The sequence below is a fragment of the Grampus griseus genome, assembly GCF_964374135.1.
Source record: "Grampus griseus genome assembly, chromosome: 4".
NCBI classification, from domain to species: Eukaryota; Metazoa; Chordata; class Mammalia; order Artiodactyla; family Delphinidae; genus Grampus; species Grampus griseus.
In genome coordinates, this window is record NC_138997.1 from 101112206 (window position 1) to 101133379 (window position 21174).

Below are 21174 nucleotides of genomic sequence, written 5' to 3' on the forward strand. Positions count from 1 at the left end.
GAATAAAGAAAGAGACCCCACCCTCACTGTCCCTTATGTTTCTTGGAATTTAGATATTAAGTTGTTGCTGGGAGACGGAATTTTCAAACAGCTCAAACCTAGAGTGGTCCCTGTGCTGGATGACATCAAGGCCATGGCAGAAGGTAAGCACTGTGGCAGCAGGACCAAGACAGCCTCCACCCGGAAGGCTCAGCCTCCCAGGCTCCCTCGCCCTTTTCTCGTTTTCCCTGAGGGTCAGCTAGGGCAGAGCCACAGTCCGTCCTTCCTTCCTCCCTCCCTCCCTTTCTCCCTTCCCTCCTTCCTTTTTCCCTTCTCTCCTCCCTCCCTCCCTCCCTCCCTTTCTTTCCTTCCTTCCTTCCACACCTGGCCCCTGCCTATCTTTCCAGCCTCTTCCACCAGCACCCCACTTTCCATTCTAGCCGTGAATCTCAGTGTTCATTCTGATGTAAGTCCCCAAAGGTGTCATTCTTCCCCAGACCCTGTACTGCACAGGCTTCCTCTGCCTGAAATGCCACAGAACCTTCTTCATCTAACATACATATTAGAAAATTGTGTTCCTAGAATGTGTATTTAGCTTTGACAAAGACTGAAGTTTAAAACAGCAAGGCTTGTCTTTAGAATGAGTCTTACCCCTATGGTTGAATCATAGTCAATCACATCAGAGGTTCAGTGGTACCTGAATAAAGGAAAATAGATGGAAGAAAAAAGAAAACAAACAAAAACATAAGTTTTCTTGCTTTTGTCCTTACTGGGATATTGTTAGTGTACAACAGTTGTCCGAAGTTCACAACAAACACACTTAAACTCAATTGAAATAAATCTTCAGCCAGTGGTTAATTTTGTTTCTATCCATTAGCTGTATTTCGGACGGAAGGAGATGGGTTGGGGAGGGGTCCTTCCTTCCTTCCTTCCCCTCATGGTGAGGAAATGAGGCCTCCTGCCGCCTGTGTTATTGACCGAGGAAGCTGATGGTCCAGCCCCAGTCAGTCCTCAGACGAACGCAGCCCCTGCTGCCAGCTTCACTGCAACCTCGGGAGAGATCCTGAGCTCAGCCACTCAGCTAAGCCAATCCCAGATTTCTGACCCTCACATACTGTGTGAGATAATACACCTTTGTAGTTTTAAGCTGCTGACTTTTGGAATAGTATCTCCTGCAGCAATAGATAACTAATACGGTGCTCAATCCGCAGTGACAGCTATTTTCCTAAACCATCAATTTTCTATCCAGCCTTCAACACATGGAAAAGGAGAACTAAAAGCTTCTGATTTCCTAGTCAATATACTATGCTATTTGTGACTCATCAGAATATAATACTCCTTGATTTTAAGGCAGCATATATTGTATAGACCTTTGGATTAATTAATGTCTTTTTTGGGGAAAAGAGGAAAAGTACCACATTAAATGCAAAATTGATTCCATGCTCATTTCACTAAAGTTAAAATGTAAAAAAGAAAGCAGAAGGAGGCAGTGAATTAGGGAAATACGGTAATCTTTAAAAACTGAAAGATGGCCCACTATGGAAACAAAAAATAATGAGTGAAAGAAAAACTGCACAAAAATGGTAACACAATGGACTAATAAGGGGCATTGTTTTAGATAAAGAGCTCAGTGTCCAAGGAGTGTAACCTCTTATTCCTGTTAATTAGTACATTTTCTTACAACTGAGTGTTACATTTCTTTCCTCCAATAACCCCATTTACGACACGAAATGAACTCTTTGTCATCATGGCCGACAGATGGCCCCCAAACCGTGTGTTATTGTCCTTTATTGAAAATTAAATGGCATTAGTCATAAAATGACACCCTACATAAGTAGGGTGTCAGGTTGAAATATCAAAATACTAAAAAAGTGAATTTGCGATGGAGCACCATTTGCTTGTTTATTAAGCCCGTTAACTAATAGTATATAGTGGAGATTCTGATAACTACCGTAATTTCAAAGTAGTGATGAGCAGACACGATACTGCCGATATCAGCAAACACTGAATATTAAATGAAAATATTTCTGATTTCTTCAGTGACAGAGGCACTGACAGAGATTCACTGCCTACTTTCATAAGAGAATCAAGGGCTAAAGTGTAACTGGAGGGGCTAGTGGAAATGAAGATGTGGGTTTGGTTTGGTTTGGGTTTTTTTCTTCCAAGTTCACAAATCCCTTTGAGTCTGTGCACAGACCCCAGTTTAAGAACCGCTGATTTCACCTCAGATAGTTCAGGTTTGTCCAGGTAACTGATTATATCAGAAACAAGGAGCTCCAGGTTGTCCTAGAGTTGAATGAACAGTCTTCAGTGATTACTTTGTCACTTGCTGTTTGAGCATTTCTGCCGCAGGAATGAAGATGAAGCCCAGACTTTTTCCCCAGAGACGTTTCCTTCCATAGCTGCCCATCTTCTCTCCCCCTCACCCCCCCACTTCGCCCAGCCCTGTGTCTTAGCAGGAAATATCACTTAATTGGCCAGAACAAAACTATGAGGAGAGGTGGACACCTTGGTGGCTCCTCATTGCTTCACCTTGAGACTTAATCACTCATGTCTAATAGCCACGCAAAACCTTCCCTCTCCACTGCCCTCGGCATCCCTCTTGCTAATGATCTTCTGGGTCCCCTCATTATAACTTCAAGTGTTTACACTTCACTGATGGATTCATCATCATTTGGGCTGACCCTCTGACCTTTTACAATCAAATCTCTCCTGTCATATCTCTTACTCTCTTATAAACATCTTTCGAGTAATCATGTGTCATTTACCTGATTCATACAGACAAATCTCTGTGTCGTTTTCAACTAAGTGGACTATTGTCTCATGCAACTGAAACTAGCTTCAGGTGAGGCTTGATCTAGTGGTGAGATTCTTTCCATCTAGCTGTTCTCTACAGTGTCTGCATCGTTCTAATGCAAACTCCCCTTGCAGTGCTACATAGGGAAATGGGTTGCCTGGGGGCAGTCAAGGCCCACTCCTTAAGCTGAGGGTGGGACCCGTGTTACCCAGACTCTGCTGCACCATAGGGGAGGGGTGACATGGCTTCTGAGATGCCAGCCAACCAAGTCCAACAAAGCAAGTGATTGTAGAATTGATCAGCCATGAAGTAAAAGTTAGAAAGCTATTGAGTGTTGAGGCCCTGCCCTGTGGCAACGCTATATAGCAGGTACTTTTCCTGCGCCATGTCAGTGGGTGCTCACAACAGCTCTGTGGGGTGAGTATGGTTACCTCCACTTTACCAACTCAAGAGAGTGAGGCTTAGAGTTCATGTAACTTGTCCCAGATGAGGTAGCGGGGAAGTGGCGGAGTTGGGATCCAGACCCTGGTCTGATTATAAGGCCTGTGCTGCCTGGACCATTCCAGATGGTATCTGGGTACATTTGGGAGTGTTAAGGTGTAGGGTGCTTCCGGGCCATCCACAGCAAACACAGCGCAGTGTAACTTTGAAAGAACAGTTGGGAATCTGGAGTTCAAGAGCTGGTGTGACCACAGAATGGTGCCAGGCATCTCTGCACCCCAGATCCCTGTCAAGTCAGTGCATTGGAGTGGTGGTTGGCCAAGATCCCTTCCAGCTCCCAAATTATGTGAAGACAAATGCTGTGCAAAATGGTGCAGCGTGGTTGGCATGTACCTTTACTTTTTGCCCCATGGTTTGCCCAGTTTTTAATGTTTGCATTACAATTCTAGCTGGATTAAAGTCGATTAAAACAGATTTTTTTTTCTTTTCAGTGCTTCCTGTATTATTGAAGTGTTTTTTTTATATATATATATATATATATATATATATATATATATATATATATATGTTTTTTTTTTTTTAAAGCCAGCCTGAATAAGTTAAACTTTAGCCTCTGATGTTGCCAGAGCTTCTTAAAATGTACTCAATAAACTGCTTTGGCAAGTTTTTTGCTAAAAATCCTTTGCAACCTTATGTGTCTGGTGGCCTTTGGAGAAAGCAGAAATATGCAAATGGATTTGTGCAAATCATATTTGAGCTGCAGGCTAGGACCTATAAAGGAAATGTTCTATGAACTAGTAAAATGTTAATTAGCTAACATTGAGAATCTAAAATATCTTTCCACTGACTCCAGATACATAATATATGTGATCTTAGTAGGCTTGGAATGACCCCCAGAGTTATAACCCAGTAGACATTTTAAAAAAATGCTTTGAAGCCTTGGGAAAATAAAAAAATGTATTACTTCTGAGTCCTTCTTGGGACATGATAGCATAGCACCCATAACCTAGAATGTCTGTACACGGTGCCTAAATGGACACATGTTTTCTGGGCCATCAACTCGTTTTATCATCCATCATTCTTTGTTGTTGCTGTTGTTTGTTTGTTTGTTTCTTGCCTTAAAATAACTCATCTTGAAGTCAAAGTGGAAAAGGCAATGAGCGGTAAACCACAGAACATTAAACTGTGAGGTGTGTGATGTGAGTTATATTTTGCGATGCTCTTTTGCGTTCTGTTGTGTGTTTCTAGTTGCAGCTGTGTTCTTTGATTCTTGTTTCCCTGTGGCAGATATTTATTGAGCCTCTAATATGAGCTGGGTACTAGCTCCATGCTTTGCGGATAATCCTGGGAGGTAGGTGGAAAAGATGAGAAACTGAGCTCCAGAGTGACTCTTTGATAAAATCTTTGTTATTATTATTATTATTATCTCAAATACTGTTTAGATAGTAGTTCTTCTGCTGCCTTGCTATAGCACCTTTGGCAAACTCTTTCACCTCTCAGGACCTCAGTTTACTCATCTGTAAATTAGGAGGCTGGTTGGGTCATCTCCTGGTTACTAGGGGAAACTGTGATTCTAGGCTGTGCCTTAGCACGTTTGCTCTTAGGAGATGGCATTGCCCATGTCATCCAAGATGACACCCCAACCTAGTTTTGATGATTTACTCTGAGACCTGGGGAGGCTTCCAGGATTGGACTGTATGACCCTTCATCCCCAATTCTATCACCTTATCTGAACAGAAAATCTTGGAGTCTGCTTCAAATAATCTTTTCTCTTGAATTTTCGTCCGATCCTGGAAGGTAGTAGAACTGGGGTGAGCCCTCATAATACTTTCAGCAAGAGACCACGACAGGAAAGCATTAAAGTGTGTGTGTGTGTGTGTGTGTGTGTGTGTGTGATTTTAGAACCAAGTTTTATGTGGTTGCCAGGGAAAATTGGGAAAACCAGTTTTTAAGGGCATTTACACTTTCCTAGCAACATGCAATTGTGGCCTGATGCCCTGACATCTGTTCTGTGAGCCCGGAAGACTTATTTGCTTAGAAGAAAATCAGTGCCGTCTAATTTAAGTTTCACGTCTTTTACTGCTGTGATTTTAAGTCGCTGTAGAAAAGAGTTGTATTTTGCTACCTCCCAAGTCATGACTATGGATTTCTATACCCCAGAGAAATCAAGATAGCAAACAATTTTTAGGGATCAACTAGTATAAGGATGCGGGACTAGGCTGCGGGACTTCCACAATAAAACAGGTGGACTCACTGCTATTGAGGAATTTCAATTTGACCATTCTAATCCCCACATTTTGTGATGAACATGGTGGTGGTTTCACCATTTTTCAGATGAAGACATTGCCAAAGAATGTTCAGGAATCGACTTCCGGTTACACAGCAAGTAGCAAAGTTGGGATCTGTACCTAGACTCGCCTGAATCCAAACCTGTGATCTTAACCATCGCTGTGTCTACTTCCAGCTCTTTGAATATCCATCACCAAAATCCTCCTGGGTGTGATCAGTTTTTATGTGAATTAAAACTGCTTGGGATTGAAGAGACTGGCCTGTCTGGGCTGACCTCTTCAAAGCTAGGCAAGGCTAGGGCGGTGACACCTTTTCCTGTGGCTTCTGCTCCAGTGCTAGCCAGTTAATGCTGTGCCCACGAGTCCCAGTCACATTCCTAGCTTGGTACTCACCCTTGCGTATTTGAAAGAGCTCCCAGGTAGGAAAGCTGAGTTGGTTGGAGTAGGCCATCAATGTCCCTGTATTCCCCTTTCAGACTGCCCCTCACAGCAGGCTCCTCTGGTTGCCTTCCAGTGTCATTTACAAGGTTATCGCAAGTTCCTTTAGGGTACTTTTGTAGATGAGAAGGGATTTTTCCATTTGCCAGCCCAGTGGGTGCCTCTGTTCTGAAGCGGGCTGTGTTCCTACAGAAATCCAAGAGACCAGAGAAACCCTGGTCGAAGTGAACAGTATCTTAACGGACATGAGACAGTTATCTGCAAATCTTAGCAACAGCCTGAGTAACGTTAAAGGGAACCTGGAGCAAGCACTCACTGACCCCATGTGCTCTGTGCATCCGGTAATGACCACTTGCAGCAACATTATGAACTCTCTAAGCCTTCTGGATGGCAGCATCGATTTTGATCAGGTGAGAAGGTAACCTGGCTTCAGGGCAGTGTCATTGGGACAGCTGGGGAGGGCTAAGCATGGGCTCACCCATCAGGTTATTTAGCCATCATGTTGGAACGGCTGCAGGAGGAGAGAAGGAATAATGGGAAATACTCCTTGAGAGTTCTCTGCCATCGATTTGATGAAATATATCAGAAAGAATTGAGCTTTTTTTTTGTTCAGATTCTTCTTTTTATAATTTTTATTTTATTTTGACAGTTTGTGCATTTTATAAGATATTGGCTATATTCCCTGTGTTGTACAATGTATCCTTGTAGCTCATTTTATCCATAATAGTTGTACCTCTTAATCCCCAGCCCTGATATTGCCCCTCCCCGCTCCCCACTGGGAACCACTAGTTTGTTCTCTGTATCTGTGATGAATTCAGCTTTAAAAAGGAAAAAGGAAGCAAAAGCCATTTTTGTAGACCTTTAAAAATTAAAATATATATATATTTTTTTGTTTTTTTGCCATACGCGGACCTCTCACTCCTGTGGCCTCTCCCGTTGCGGAGCACAGGCTCGGGACGCGCAGGCTCAGCGGCCATGGCTCACGGGCCCAGCCGCTCCGCGACATGTGGGATCCTCCCCGACCGGGACACGAACCCGTGTCCCCTGCATCGGCAGGCGGACTCTCAACCACTGCGCCACCAAGGAAGCCCTAAAATATATTTTTAAATGATAGGCCTAGTATATTAACCACAGGTGCCTAAATATAAGGTAATTTTTCACATTCCCAAAGAGAAGATTAGAAAAAAAAAAGAATTTGGAGCAACTTGAATATATAAAGTTCTGGGATATAGATAAAATAATCATGTCTACTCATGATTTTTAATGTATCAATATAGTGATATGTACACATAGCACTTTATATAAAACACTATTTTAATACAGCTAGATTTTTCTGACTTTCACATTTCATGAATCAATTTTATTCAAACACTTCACATTCAACATCTGTGTTGAATCTACTACAATCACTTTTGTTGTCATTGAACAGTTTTTCAGAGTGTAGGACCTATACTTGCATTTAAATTGTTTGAAATCGAGTTCTTTTGGGGGTAACTTTTTTTTTAACAACTTTATTGGAGTATAATTGCTTTACAATGGTACGTTACTTTCTGCTGTATAACAAAGTGAATCAGCTATACATAAACATATATCCCCATATCTCCTCCCTCTTGTGTCTGAGGTAACTTTTAATTTTGATGGGATTTTGAAACATGCAGAAAATCTGCAAGATTAGTGTACAAGGAAGCCCTGTTTACATCTTTTACCCAGATTCACCAGTTGTCAACACTTTGCTCCATTTGCTTAATGGTATTATTTTATACATCTATCTATGTATCTATCATCTATTTGTATTATCGTATGTATGGGTACAATGCTATGCATTTTGTCCTTTTCTCAATCATCTGGAGTGAGTTGCAGACATTATGCCCTTTTACCCTTAAATATTTCAGTGCATTTCCTAACTTTACATAACCATTATGATTACCAAAATTAGGACATATGACATTGACCCAATACCACCGTCTAATCCACAGTTTACATTCAAATTTTGCCGATTTTTCTAAAAATGCTCTTTAAATTTTTTTCTTTTCTTTTCTCCAGTTTAAGGTCCAGTCTAGAGTACACATTGTCTTTAGTTGTCATGTGTCTTTAGTTCCTTTAATCTGGAACAGTTTCTCAATCTTTCTTCTTTGGCGACATTGACATTTTTTAAGACTGTAGGCCATTTATTATATAGAATGACCTTCGATTTAGGTTTGTCTGATGTTCCCTCATGATTCGATGTGAGTTATGCCTATTTATCAGGGATTTCACAAAAGTGATGTTGTGTCCTTCTTGATACGTTGTGTCAGGAGGCCCATGATATTTGTCCCAGAATTGGTAAGAGGTAGAACACGTTAAATCCATGTATAACACTATAAATGAAAAATTTATTCCAGACCACTTACCAATATAACCACTATTACTTTTAAACATGTTTTTTAAAAGGTTGTTTACAACTGTATTCAACAATATTCAGTACCTGAAATTGTGAGGTCACACGTATTCAATCTGTGTTAAATTTCTTGTCCTTATTTTTAGCTGACTGCAATAAGAGACCTTCAAACATCTAAAATTACTGCTTGTAGAGTCCATTCTGAGCTAATGTGTCTTCCTCCGACAATACACTATTGTTCAAAGGAAACTTAGATCACACCCTATAATATAGAGACTTCAGGACTTGGATTTAAGATGATTCCCTTTTTTATGACAAATAATTTGGGGGGGGGGTAATCACCTTGCTTTATGTCTTGTTTTATAAAATTTCAGCTCCCATCTTTGGATGAACAAATTGGTAACCTTAATGATATTCTTCAAACAAATTTGTCCAGCCTAGTCCAAAAGGTATGTTTTTTGGGAAAAAAATACACTAGATTATTTTAAAGAATAGAATAGTACATAAGGAAATAGGTAACAGCAAAAAAGCAGTGAAATTCTGGACAGGAGTTGCCAAGAAGGGTGATAGATGTTATCCTCCAGGTAATTTTGTTCATTCCCATTCAAGAATTTTTTATTATGCATCTATTGTACGCAAAGCACCTTGCTAGGACCATAAGAGATAAAAAGAAAAGCATGATCTCATCTTCCTGGGGCTCAGAATTGGATGGGTATAGTGTTGGACCCCATGCTGATTCTGACACGAGATGCTCTCCCACTCTGCCGATGAGTCAGCCATGTTGATTTTGTTTCTTCCCACTTCTGCTCATGTGTACAGGCTGTATGCTCTGCCTGGCACTCTCTTCTTTCTCCCTCTCCTTTGCCCAGCTTCTTGGGCTACTAGGAACTAGTTACTTTAAGCTTTATATATCACTTTCTTAACGAGGCCTTCCCTGGGCATCTTGACCAGATCAAAACCTCTTTTAATACATTCTTACAGCATTACAAATATTCTTTGTTAAGTTCCTCACAACTTTGATTATTGCTTTCATGTCTTGATTGTGCCACAAGACTGTAAATCCTAAAACAGGAAGGGGTCACATTGATCTAGAATACTGTGATTTCCCCAGTAGCCTAAAAGGAAGAGAATAGCTTTATTCTTGACTCTGTCTTTTAGCATGGGTATAAAAAAGTCATCAGATATCTATTAAACACTCATCTACATATACTAACAAAGGAAGTGTCCCCTTAAACAAGTCATTGAAAACTCCTGGTCTTTGCAGTCTGATGTCACCTCATTTGTCAAATGAGGGAATTGAACCAGGAGATCTGTAAGTCCTCTCCCAGCCATTAAACCTCTTATGATGGGTGACCTCCCCAAGTCCAAACACAGATAAATGTAGAGGGGTCAGTTGTACCAAACCAACACAAGCACCAGTGTGCTGGGTGGTTTAGTCGCCTTTGAGGAAACAGAAGTCATGAATGTTCTTTTTATGGCATTGCTGTTGCTAGGCTAAAGTGGAAACTTGTTGACACCATAAATCTTATAAACTTTGTAACTTAGATTGGACTGCCATAAAACAATATCATAGAGTAAGTGGTGTATAAACAACAGAAATTTATCTCTCATACTTCTGGAGGCTCAAAGTCCAAGATCAGTTTGCCAGCAGGGTTGGGTTTTGATGAGGACACTTTCCAGGTTGCAGACAGCCATTTTCTCATTGTATCCTCACAGGGTGAAGAGAGCTCTCTGGGGTCCCTTTTAAGAGGGCACTAATCCCGTTCATGGGGGCTCCACGCTCATGACTTAACAACCTTCCAAAGGCCCCATCTCCTAATAACATCACACTGGGGATTAGGATTTCAACATATGCATTTTGGGGAGATAGACATTTGGTTCATAAGAAGTTGTAATCACTTCAGTGTTCCCTAGCAGATGTCTAAGTATGTCAGCAGACAGTGAGAAGCACAAATGAAGCCCCTTCCAGAGGAAAGGCTGTGCTGATTAGTTGAGTTGCTTGGAAATAATGACATTTTCCTGTCATGGATTTAACTCCAAAGTGATATAGCTTGGCATGGCTGTTTGGGTTTTCGTTTTAGCCTCACTACAATTTGTATTCTTTCTAAGTTGTGTTTTAGGGCATTACTATTTTCTATGAGACTAGATCTCCAATTTTATTGTGTGATTGGGCTGGAAAGTAAGATTCTATTTTTAGAAATACACTTTATAGCCGCACATGGTACCTTGTACAGATCAGGGTTTCTTAACCTCAGCACTATTTGGGCTGGATAATTCCTTGTGGTGGGGCCTGTGCCCTGCTGGATATTTAGTAGCACCCCGGCTCGTGCCCACACAGTGCCAAGAGCACCCACACAACTGTGATAACCAAGACGTCTCCAGACATCTCCTGGGGGACAAAATTGCCCCCAGTTGAGAAACACTGGTATAAATACATGGAAGCTTTTAACATGAGTTAAAAGTTAAAAACTCTTAATATGATCTTCAACAGATACAATTTAAGGCAAGTCCTCACTAAAAGGGAGTTTTTTTCTAGACTTTTAATGACTGTATCATGATCCTTTCGGCCTTAAGATGAAGGTTACATTTTAGTGTTGCTTCTCTGCTCCATTCTAAGCTTACCATGAATACTAGTGAACTGCTCTTCTACTTACACTGTATATCCATTGATTCTGAATTATTTTTTAGGGCTATAGATCTTTCAATGCTATACCTGGGATAGTGCAAAATGAAACCGTGAACGTCGTATCAGGTGAGATTCCCAAATGGAAGTAATTGTGTATCTCTTCTTGTTAAGAATTGGCTGGTTAGTACAAAGAAATGTATTGTTAAGAATTGTTCTTTTTCCCTCTTAAAAAAAATATTCTCTCACTAAAACCTTAAAAACTAAATGAATATTTCACTTATGCTACCTTCACCAACTGATATCGATTTAAAAAAATAATAATCCTATCAAACGCTGACTACCATCCTCCCGTGGCTGGAAGCTTCAGGGCCGAGGGCCACGCTGTGATGGCAGCCTTCATCAGGAGCTATCAGAGCTGACAACAGCCATAGTTTATGACTTGGAAGGTCACATTTTGATTGTTTTCACTGTGAATTTATTTTCTAAACGAACTTAAAATTGATTTTTTAAAAAGAATACTCTGTCTAGGGACTTACTTTGTCTCTTTAGGAAAATGTTCATATGCCTCGGAGGCTGATGTAATGTTACTTTAGGGTCTTAAATTTGCTTACAATTTTGGAGAGACAGAACTGAGGTCTGTCAGTTGAGAGAGTTCCACTGGTCTCAAATGACGGAATCACGTTGAATTCAGGTTATGGTATCTGGGGTGAATGTACAGAGAAAGAATGCAGTATAAACAGTTCTTTATGCAGGAATGGGAAGAAACCTGGGTTGTTTGCTAAGGGAAGACATCTCTGAAGCTATGTAAGACTATCTTCTCTCTGTCTCTTTTTTTAAAATCATCTCAGGGCTTCTTCCTATCTGTTGACTAAGTAGTTTTAAAATGTTGTGTTAGAGGTATTTGATTATTTTTTCCCCTAATATTGTTCTTTCAACCCATTAAGACTTGGGTAAAAAGGATTTTATCCTACTACATAGTGCTTTGGAAGTTTTGTGGGTTCCCTTCTGATTTAAAATATTAAGATATTCAAAACAGAGTTCATGCTTTCCTATGCTAGCATCTGAGGGCTAACCCACGCTGTACATCTGATAACCACCTGCTTACTAATCTCTGTGTTTACTTTTTTGTTTCCCCTTTCTGGACCTCTTCTGCCAATACGTGCAGCCCTCCCTTGTAAGTCTGGCCAAGTGAGGCTTGCAGTTTGCGTGAGCGAGGCCGGGTGTACACACTGTCATCACATAAACACGAGCCAGAGTTTTCCTGAATCTCAGCAAGTGCCACTCCATCAGACTGAAGACCAAGCGCTGGTTTTTATGTCTTTCCAAAACCAATAACCCTTAGCTCCCATGTTTTGGGCATTAGGTCCTACCCTGCACACATATTTTGAGTGCCTACTATGTGCCAGGCACTGCTGGGCTCTGGGGATGGTAGATAAAGAAGGCACGACCCCTGCCTACCCTTCAGCTGGGCATGGATACAGATGCCCTTTATCACCCTCTGGGAACCTGGTGAGGTGTGTGCAAGGGATCCGAGGTGGGGAGAGGGTAGCAGAAGGCTTCCTGGAGGAAGCGACATCCAAACGGAGGCCTGAAGAAGGCACCAGCCCCTTACAGACCCACCAAGGTTGTGGAGTGTAGGAGGGCAGCACAGCCTGAGAACCAGAAGGGGCTCGATTCTGAGCTGAGGAAACTGTGCGTAGGAGAGGGGACGTCTACATACCACATCTCTCAAACCCCCAGAATTCCCAAGGTTAAAAAAGAGACCTGCAGAGTTACCTTGTGGAGGGTCCTGGGGTCTTGTGGCACACGAGCCATTTGGAGGAGACATCGAGCCACTGTGAGCTCTCCTCCTATGAGCTCTCCATGTGAACCACAGGCTTTGAAAAAAAGTTCCCACCATTGTTATGTAATTTCCTTTTGGACGAGGCTGCCACCTCCCCTAAGTTCGCGGGGAGCCCTGGGATCGAATTGTGAGCCCTGCCAATCTTGTTTCTGCTGCTGCAGAGACATTTATCCGCCTTTCAGGATCAGTGGACCTTGAACCGATTAGTATGTTTTTGGTATGTCCCTGTCAAGAATCACAGTGGATAAGGCCATCTTCAGATCAGGTGTGAGTGTTGGACCACGTGACAGCTCCCACCCCTGGTGGCTTTGATCCCAGGACCTGCCATGATGGTCAGACACTGTCCAGAAAACTGGAACTTACCTCCTCTCTGACAGATTAATAGAAACTATTTGACCGCTGGGAATACGATTGCTTTTTGCATGTAAGAGACACAGGTGTGCTTTAACAAGTCTCAATTTGTATGAGTCAAATAAAATTTTAACAAAAGTGTCGCCTGGGGTCACTTGTTCAAAAAATTGGTCGTGGAGAATTACTGTGTTCCTGAGTACCATTTCGTAGATGGAGGAGTTGTTATATTATTAAATTATTTTTGCAAAATCATTTAACAGAAGCTTTACAGTTAGATAAACCCGAGTTTTCATCCCATTTCTAGTGCTTTCTGAAAAAGAGACATATGGGCAAGTGATCTAACCCCTATGAGCCTCAGTATCACTGTTAGGGAAACGGGGATAAGAAATGGGTTAACATTTATAAAAGTGCCTGGTCCATTGTAGTGGCACACAGTGCATTTTAATCACCCGATCTATTTTTTTCTTTTTTTAGTGAAATAAGTAGAAGAAAACTCTGGCTTGATTTCAGCACCATGTCATTTAAGTTAGCTCTCATAGCTTGCTCTTTTGTTAAGTAATTGCTTTTTGATGGGCTTAGCTACATTCATGCTTGTTGTAGAACATTTTCATATTTTAAACACATACATAAATCACATGGGAAAAACTAAAAGCAGTTCAAGCTTTTCACTTGAGTTCCGAGACAAAGTTTCTCGTCTCCTCTAGGTTTGAAAATGCATAACTGAGGTATCTTTGTTTTCAGATGTCAAAATGACGTTGGATTCCATTGGTTCTGATATCAAAAATATAAGCAAAAATATTCCTATTCAGGATAAGCTGTCAAATTTCATTCGTTACCTTAATGACACTGAAAATTACATCCACCGCCATTTACCCACTCTGGAAGAATACGATTCATACAGGTGAGTGCCTCCTTTGAGCTGGTACACTAAAGAGGGAAACTTGCTATGGGACGGGAGAAAAATTTGACAATATAACCAGGATAAGCTTATGAGAGCAAATTGTACAAAGAGGCCATAATGTGATATGTATTCACTCTAGCTTATGTTCATTAAAAAGATTGAAGTGTTCACTTCGGCAGCATGTATACTAAAATTGTAACTATACCAAGAAGACTGGCATGGCTGCTGAGAAAGGATGGCATGCAAATTCATTAAGCATTCCATATTTTTTTTTTTAATTGAGGACTGAAAGTTCTTGAGCCAAATAGTCAATTATTTGCAGTTTTGATGTCATCTGTGGCTTCCGAAATCTTGGTTATAATTATCTAAGGCATGTAACAGGATTTTAAAACTTAAAAGGAATTAAAAAGGGCATTGGGATCATATTTTTCTTTTTGTTGGTTTATAAAAGAAATATGTAGAGGTTGGTTCTTACAGAAAGAGCATCCCTGAAACCAGCGAATTGTGTGAAGCTGCTGTCGTTCCCAGCTCTTTGTCCTTTAGAAACATGCTAGTGGGAGGCTTTGGCCTTGGGAGGTGATGGTGGACATAGATCTCAGACAAGAGCGCTGGGCAAGGCAGGACTTAGAGCCTCGAGGCATTTCCAGGCTCATGTGAGATGTGAGACGTACTCTCCCCTCTGAAAGGCTCAGCCCCACGACCGCCCACTGGAACTATTCCTACTGCTCAAAGCCACGGAGATTCTGGACACTCCCGTTCCTGTTCAGGTTATTTATTATGCAAGAACACAAGATAAATAATAACAATAATTGCTAGCCTTTAGGGAAGAGTCACAATGTGCCTGCCACGTGCTGTCCACATGGCATCTCATTTAATACTCAGAAAAATCTCCTGGGTTGTGTTCTGTTTATAATCCTGTTTCTTAGAGGCTCAGGGAGGTGAAGTGATTTTTCAACTCCCACCTGACTATGCCCATAATTATCAATATGCCATTTCCTACTGTGTGGCTTGGCCACCCCAGCAGGTGTCGGAACAAAGATAGGACAGACCCTTTCCCAATGAACTTACAATCTCAGAGGTCAGACTTTCACAGATGAAAAGAATGGTACAATGATCTGTCTACATACCAGCTCCCCCTTCCTTCCACCTTCCCCTGCCCTGAGACTATAAGTTTATTTTAAAAAGAAATTTAATGAAGCAGATGAGGCTTGCATTAACAGTAAAGGATTTCTGAGGCCAGGTTCCATGGCTTATTTAATTCTGTGTCCTCAGTATCTGGAACAAAAAGTCACAGAATGGGTGCAGGTGCTTATTCTAATTATCGAGGTTTTTTTTTTTTATAGATCTTTATTGGAGTATAATTGCTTCACAATACTGTGTTAATTTCTGTTGTACAACAAAGTGAATCAACCTTATGCATACGTATATCCCCATATCCCTTCCTTCTTGAGCCTCGATCCCGCCCTCCCTATCTCACCCCTCTAGGTCGTTACAAAGCACTTAGCTGATCTCCCTGTGCTATGCTGCTGCGTCCCACTAGCTAACTATTTTACACGAGTTTGTTCTTAGTTGAATGAAAAACTGTAGTGACAGTTTGTTTTATAGTGTTTTAAAGGTTGGGAAGCATTTCTACCCTTGAATGCTCCTGGGTTGCTGGAAAAGTTTGATGTACATTCCGGGAATGCCAGTAAGACCTAATTGAGGATCCATTCTCCTGAAACGTCTCACAGGACCATTACAAAATCGAGACTTGCATTCTGCAGGCATTTGATTTAGGATGCTCCTAGAATTCTAAAATATTCAATGCACTCATCACATAGAGAGTGCCTGGCTCAGTAAGGAACACAATTCAATCCCCACCGCCCCCAAATATTTCTGCAACCACAAAACATTTTAGATAAAAGACCAGAGGAAAGAGACCCCAATTTCCTTATCTGTTGTCTAATCATGATCTGTCTACATCTCATCATCATTATAATAAGCACTTACAGCCTCAGGAACCTTGAAAGAACTTACAAACCTTAAGGGCCATGGTTATCGGTACCCTTGGAGAGGTTGAGTCAACCCTGCTTCTGGGCCCTGTGGAGGTAAGGCAAAGGAAAGAAACGACAATCCCATGACCACTGAGAGCTCTTTGAAACCAAGATAAACACTGTCTTGGTTGGATTGGAGGACTAGGGGTGAAAAGGGATCTTTTCACAGCACTCTCACCCTCTGAGGAATTAACAGAGGAATCTGATATTTGATTGCCAAGAGTTTTTCAACAACTCCAGTCCAGGTCTAGCAGCTTTTGTGTTGTGATGATGTCACCTCTTACGTTTGCTAACACTGTGTTTGCTCCACCAGGTGGCTGGGTTCCTTGGTTGTCTGCTGTTTACTGACCCTCATAGTGATTTTTTATTTCCTGGGCTTGTTGTGTGGCACGTACGGCTACAACCAGAATGCCACCCCAACCAGACGAGGCTGCGTCTCAAACACTGGAGGCATCTTCCTCATGGTGTGAGTGTTGGCTCTTCCTTGCCATGTGTGGGGGATGCAGGGAGGTAACTGGTGTGACAGGGACCCGGTGACCTCTGGTAAGCAGTCTGGGTTCCAGTGACGTAGGTGGGCTGGTGTGACTGTACTTTCATCGGTCTGGGAAATTCCGTTAAGCATGAAAAGTAAAGGAAACTCTAGATTGGTTGCACTTTGATTGACAAGCTTAAAAGCTGATAGCTCTTTAAAGCAGCTATCAGGGAAATTATTTCCAGTTTGCTTTCTTAATTCTCATTGTTTTTCCCCATATCTACGTATCTACATATCTATCCATCCATCCATCCATTCATTCACCATACTTGCTGAATATTGACCTGACAGACAGACACTGTTCACTCTGAAACTTGATTTAGAACAGAGGTTGCCTACCTGGCACCCTTGGAGTTACACAAGTAGCCTAGTGATGCGATCAGGTGTGAAGTACCAGCAAGTGGTGAGCCTGCAGTGGACTGGAGCAGTTATCCCCATTTCAATTACATTCACATCCAAGTTCATATTTTTGGAAAAAAACAACAACCACCTTTATAGGGTATGACAAAGCAGAGGGGGCATGAGCTGGGTGGAACTGGAGATGGAGCCAGTAATGTAAACCAGTAACCAGGGGTAAAAGCTTCAAATGCTCCCTAGAGGGGAATCTGTGTGAGTTCCAACTCGATATTCTCTTTTCTGATAAGCTTCATGGAGAACCAGCGGCGAGGGGTGTGATGGGGCTCGAGGGGAGTGTAAAGATTTGGAAGAAGCCCTTTGGGCAATAGGGAATCAAAACCACAGCCATTTCTTTGCTTATGTCACTAGTGACGTGCATTACCTTGCTTTTTTAAACTTTGGGTCACTATAATAATCACGCTGCTTATGAGCTGTGATCCTAAGGCCTTTTCCTTAAACCTTCAGGCTCCACTATAGTACACTTTACTAACATTAATACAGGCACATGAGTTTCTTTTTTTTATTGAAGTATAGTTAATTTACAATTTGTGTTCATTTCTGCTGTACAGCAAAGTGACTCAGTTATACACATTCTTTTTTTATATTCTCTTCCATTATGCTTTATCACAGGATACCAAATATAGTTCCCTGTGTATACAGTAGGACCTTGTTGTGTATCCATTCTAAATGTAGTAATTTGCATCTACTAACCCCAAACCTCCCAGTCCCTCCCTCTCCCTCCCCAACTCCCCCTTGGCAACCACAAGCCTGTTCTCTATGTCTGTGAGTCTTTCTGTTTCGTAGATAGGTTCATTTGTGTGTGTGTGTTTTTAAGTGAGTTTTAAAAATAACCTTAAAGCTAATGACATGGGAGTCTGCCAGAATTGGACAAAATTGGACAGAGCTCCACACATGGAAAAGCCTATTTGCTTACATACTTAAACTTAAGAAATGAAGCCAGCAAGGAAGAGGATATGTGCCCAGCCTTTTTGTTTAAATGTACACAGCTACAGACAGAAAATTAATTTAATGTTCAGAATTTAATAATCCTGACACTTGGCTGTTTCGTCAGTGTCGTGATGGTGAATTTATATATTTCATCTATTCATTACATACATTTATGTATTACATCTATTTAATTATTTGAAAGGAGGGTGTAACTTGCTCTGAAAAGGTACAAGTTTCATAAAGTTCTATTCCACTTTTAGGGATGAAACCAAAAAATGTGATATCTAGCTTCAAAGAATAAAAAGTAGGAGAGTCATGAGTAACTTGGTGGAGGCTAAGAGCAACTTCAGTTTGGCTGTAATACTCACTTCTGCAGATTAAGGAATCTCTCTAAAGGGTTAAAGTCACATGGAAACCTATGGCTTAGGAGCCGAAGGATTTATCTCAGCAGTGGGGAAAAGGCTGGTAACCATAAGCTGCTGTCAGATGCATTTTGGGAGGTCTGCAGACTGAGATTTCTGTACTGTCGAAGCCTACCACTCATCATGGCTTGCTTCGCTACGCTTAGCAGAATTCTCCGTCTCTCTCTTGAGACATCTGGTAAACAACTGGATAGACTAATCAGACTAACTAGGGGAATGCCGTTTCTTCTTTATAATTGTTTACTTGCTTGTAGAAATGAGAAAGAGTATATTTAGTTCAGCTTCAACCAAAACACCACCTGCTCTTTAAAAACGGTGACGTTATCCAATCAAGAGCATGGTCTCTTTAACAACCAAGCAAGAATCCTTGCCTCCCAAGAGGATCCTAGTGAAAGACCTGGAAGGAGGGAAGCAGAGAGTCCTGGCTCCTATCCTGTGTCTTCTGAGGGTCCAGGGAGCATTTTAGGGGCTGAATGGGATGCAGTGGTGAACGTACATCTGTGGGGGGAATATGGATGGTTTCCCCAGAGATAAGGAGACCTAATTAAGGCAACCAGAAAACAATCTCTTGTGCCAAAGACCGTTATAAAACTTCCAATTTTAGCTCTTGAAAACAATGCCCAGATTATCGACACCTCTGAAGAGAAACTAAGATCACGTGTTGCCATGGGCATATTACATACGGCTGGTGGCAGTTTCAGTGGTTATAGATATTTCAGACAGCAGTTTGTCAGGCTATAGCAGGTCATTCCCATTTTAGGGAATTTATTTTGAGGCAGTAGACCAAACTATGGGAAAAGCATTTTGAGCAGAGACGTGTTTTTGTGGTGTTAGTTGTAACAGTGAGGCATTCGAAGTGGCACACAAGGCAGCCACTTCGGAGGCTGGAGTAGATTATGTGGCCGCTGAAAGGATAGAGAGGTTGGCTGTCCTAGGTGGCTGACGAAAGTTTCTAAGATGTTCGACAAGGGCCCACAAAATTATGCACATGTTTTTTTCTGTTTTTTTTTTTTTTTTTTGGCGGTACCCGGGCCTCTCACTGCTGTGGCCTCTTCCGTTGTGGAGCACAGGCTCCGGATGCGCAGGCTCAGCGGCCATGGCTCACGGGCCCAGCCGCTCCGTGGCACGTGGGATCTTCCTGGACCGGGGCACGAACCCGTGTCCCCTGTATCGGCAGGCGGACTCTCAACCACTGCGCCACCAGCGAAGCCCAATACATGCATATTTAGAAAACAAAGGCTGGAAATGTTAACGGCATGCTCTTTAGAGTAGTGGGGTTGTTTTGAAGTGAAGTGTTCTCTCAGAGGTTTGTAACTAACACACACACACATACACACACCCTCTGATGCCCACAGTTAGAAGCCTGGTGCCTGGCAGAGCCTTCACACACCTTCCCCTTCTTCACACACCTTCCCCTTCTTCACTCTTTCCCTAACGCAGTAGCCCTGTTGGTCTGAGAAGGTCCAAAGGGACTTAGGGCCCCACCAGCAAACATTCCTTGCTATTTATTTCAGAGGAGCCGTGCAGATGTTTCTAATTATGCCTGGAGCATTTGCACTGGGGGGAGCCATGCCCTTTGGGAACACTGTTGTGATTGAGAGCATCAGCCTTCACACTTCCTAGGGTCCTTCCTGGTGTGCACCAGCGATGGTACAGGGTTTGGCTATTGCATCTAGACTAAGAGTTTGCTCCCTCTGTGTCTCCGGCGGGGCCACTGGGCACTGCTAGAGAAAAGTCATACAGCAGAGCACATTAGGATCCCTACAGAATTGTGATTCCCCACCTCACATGGACCCTCCACAGCCCTTCAAGTTCCTTCTTTCCTCCCTCCCTCCCGTCCTTTATTCTGCGATTGTCTTTTCACTCTGATACATCCATCCTCCTTATTTTCCTTTTCTCTTCGCTGATGGGCTTACCTTTCTCTTCACGGAGAAAATAGAAGCCATCATAAACTTGCCACCCCCAAACCTCTGAAGGCACCTGTGCTCACAGGCATGGGAAGCCAGAGGCAGAAGGGTCTCTCCCATCTAGGCTCCCCCGCTCCCCAGCATCCCCGCTGTGCTCTCAGCCCATCCCCACCCACCATCCCGAGGATGGAACAAAGCCTCCCTTCTTTCTCCTGCGTCTTCATTTCTTCTCCTCTCCTAGACTTTCTTCTCAACACTTAAACATGTTCTGTTCTCTCCCCTCCTTAAAAACCGAAACAGAAAACCCCTACCAATACCCCTTCTTCCATCTAACTCCACTCTCTGCACAGACGTCTCAAAATAAAGATCTGTGCCTGCTGCCCGTCTGCTGCTTTCCCACCTCCTGCCCAGCCTACACCACTGTGGCTTCGTTGCCGGCCACTTTCAGGTCAGCAGTGACTTCTGTGTCTCCAGTACAGTGGACTTCTTCGAGTCCTTCTTGACCGTGTCCTCACAGCAGTGACTGGAACAGCTGCCACTCCTTCTGCAAACACTCCTTCATACCCCATCAGTGACCTCACACCCTCACGGTCTCCTTCCCACCTCCCTGACCCTTCATCTTGGTCTCGTTTGCTGTCTCTCTCTCCACCACCTGTTCTCCAAATGGTGAGGTCCCCCAGGCCCAGTCCTAGGCTGCTTCTCCGTCCAACCCCAGCCCCAGGGATCAGTCATCATTTCTAAGCCACTGACTCACTAAAGTAGGTCTGTAACCCAGGCATCTGTGCTCCAAACACCTGGCGGACTCCTCCACAGCATGTCCTCTGAGATGTCTCCCAGGCAACGTGACCAGAAGCCAATCTTCTCTGCCCTCCCTGTCCCTGCTGCTGACAAGCCC

At 42.5% G+C, this 21174-nt stretch overlaps 1 protein-coding gene across 1 annotated transcript in view; it reads left to right on the forward strand.

Moving 5' to 3' along the window:
* Positions 1 to 21174, forward strand: part of PROM1 (prominin 1) — a gene marked incomplete at its 5' end in the record, with an annotated part of 91246 nt that overhangs the window by 50788 nt on the left and 19284 nt on the right. The window contains 6 exons of the mRNA XM_082653572.1: positions 54 to 143; positions 6136 to 6353; positions 8695 to 8769; positions 11009 to 11072; positions 13882 to 14041; positions 16388 to 16540. Coding sequence (XP_082509698.1) covers positions 54 to 143; positions 6136 to 6353; positions 8695 to 8769; positions 11009 to 11072; positions 13882 to 14041; positions 16388 to 16540 — 760 coding nt within the window. The remainder of the gene's footprint in view (positions 1 to 53; positions 144 to 6135; positions 6354 to 8694; positions 8770 to 11008; positions 11073 to 13881; positions 14042 to 16387; positions 16541 to 21174) is intronic.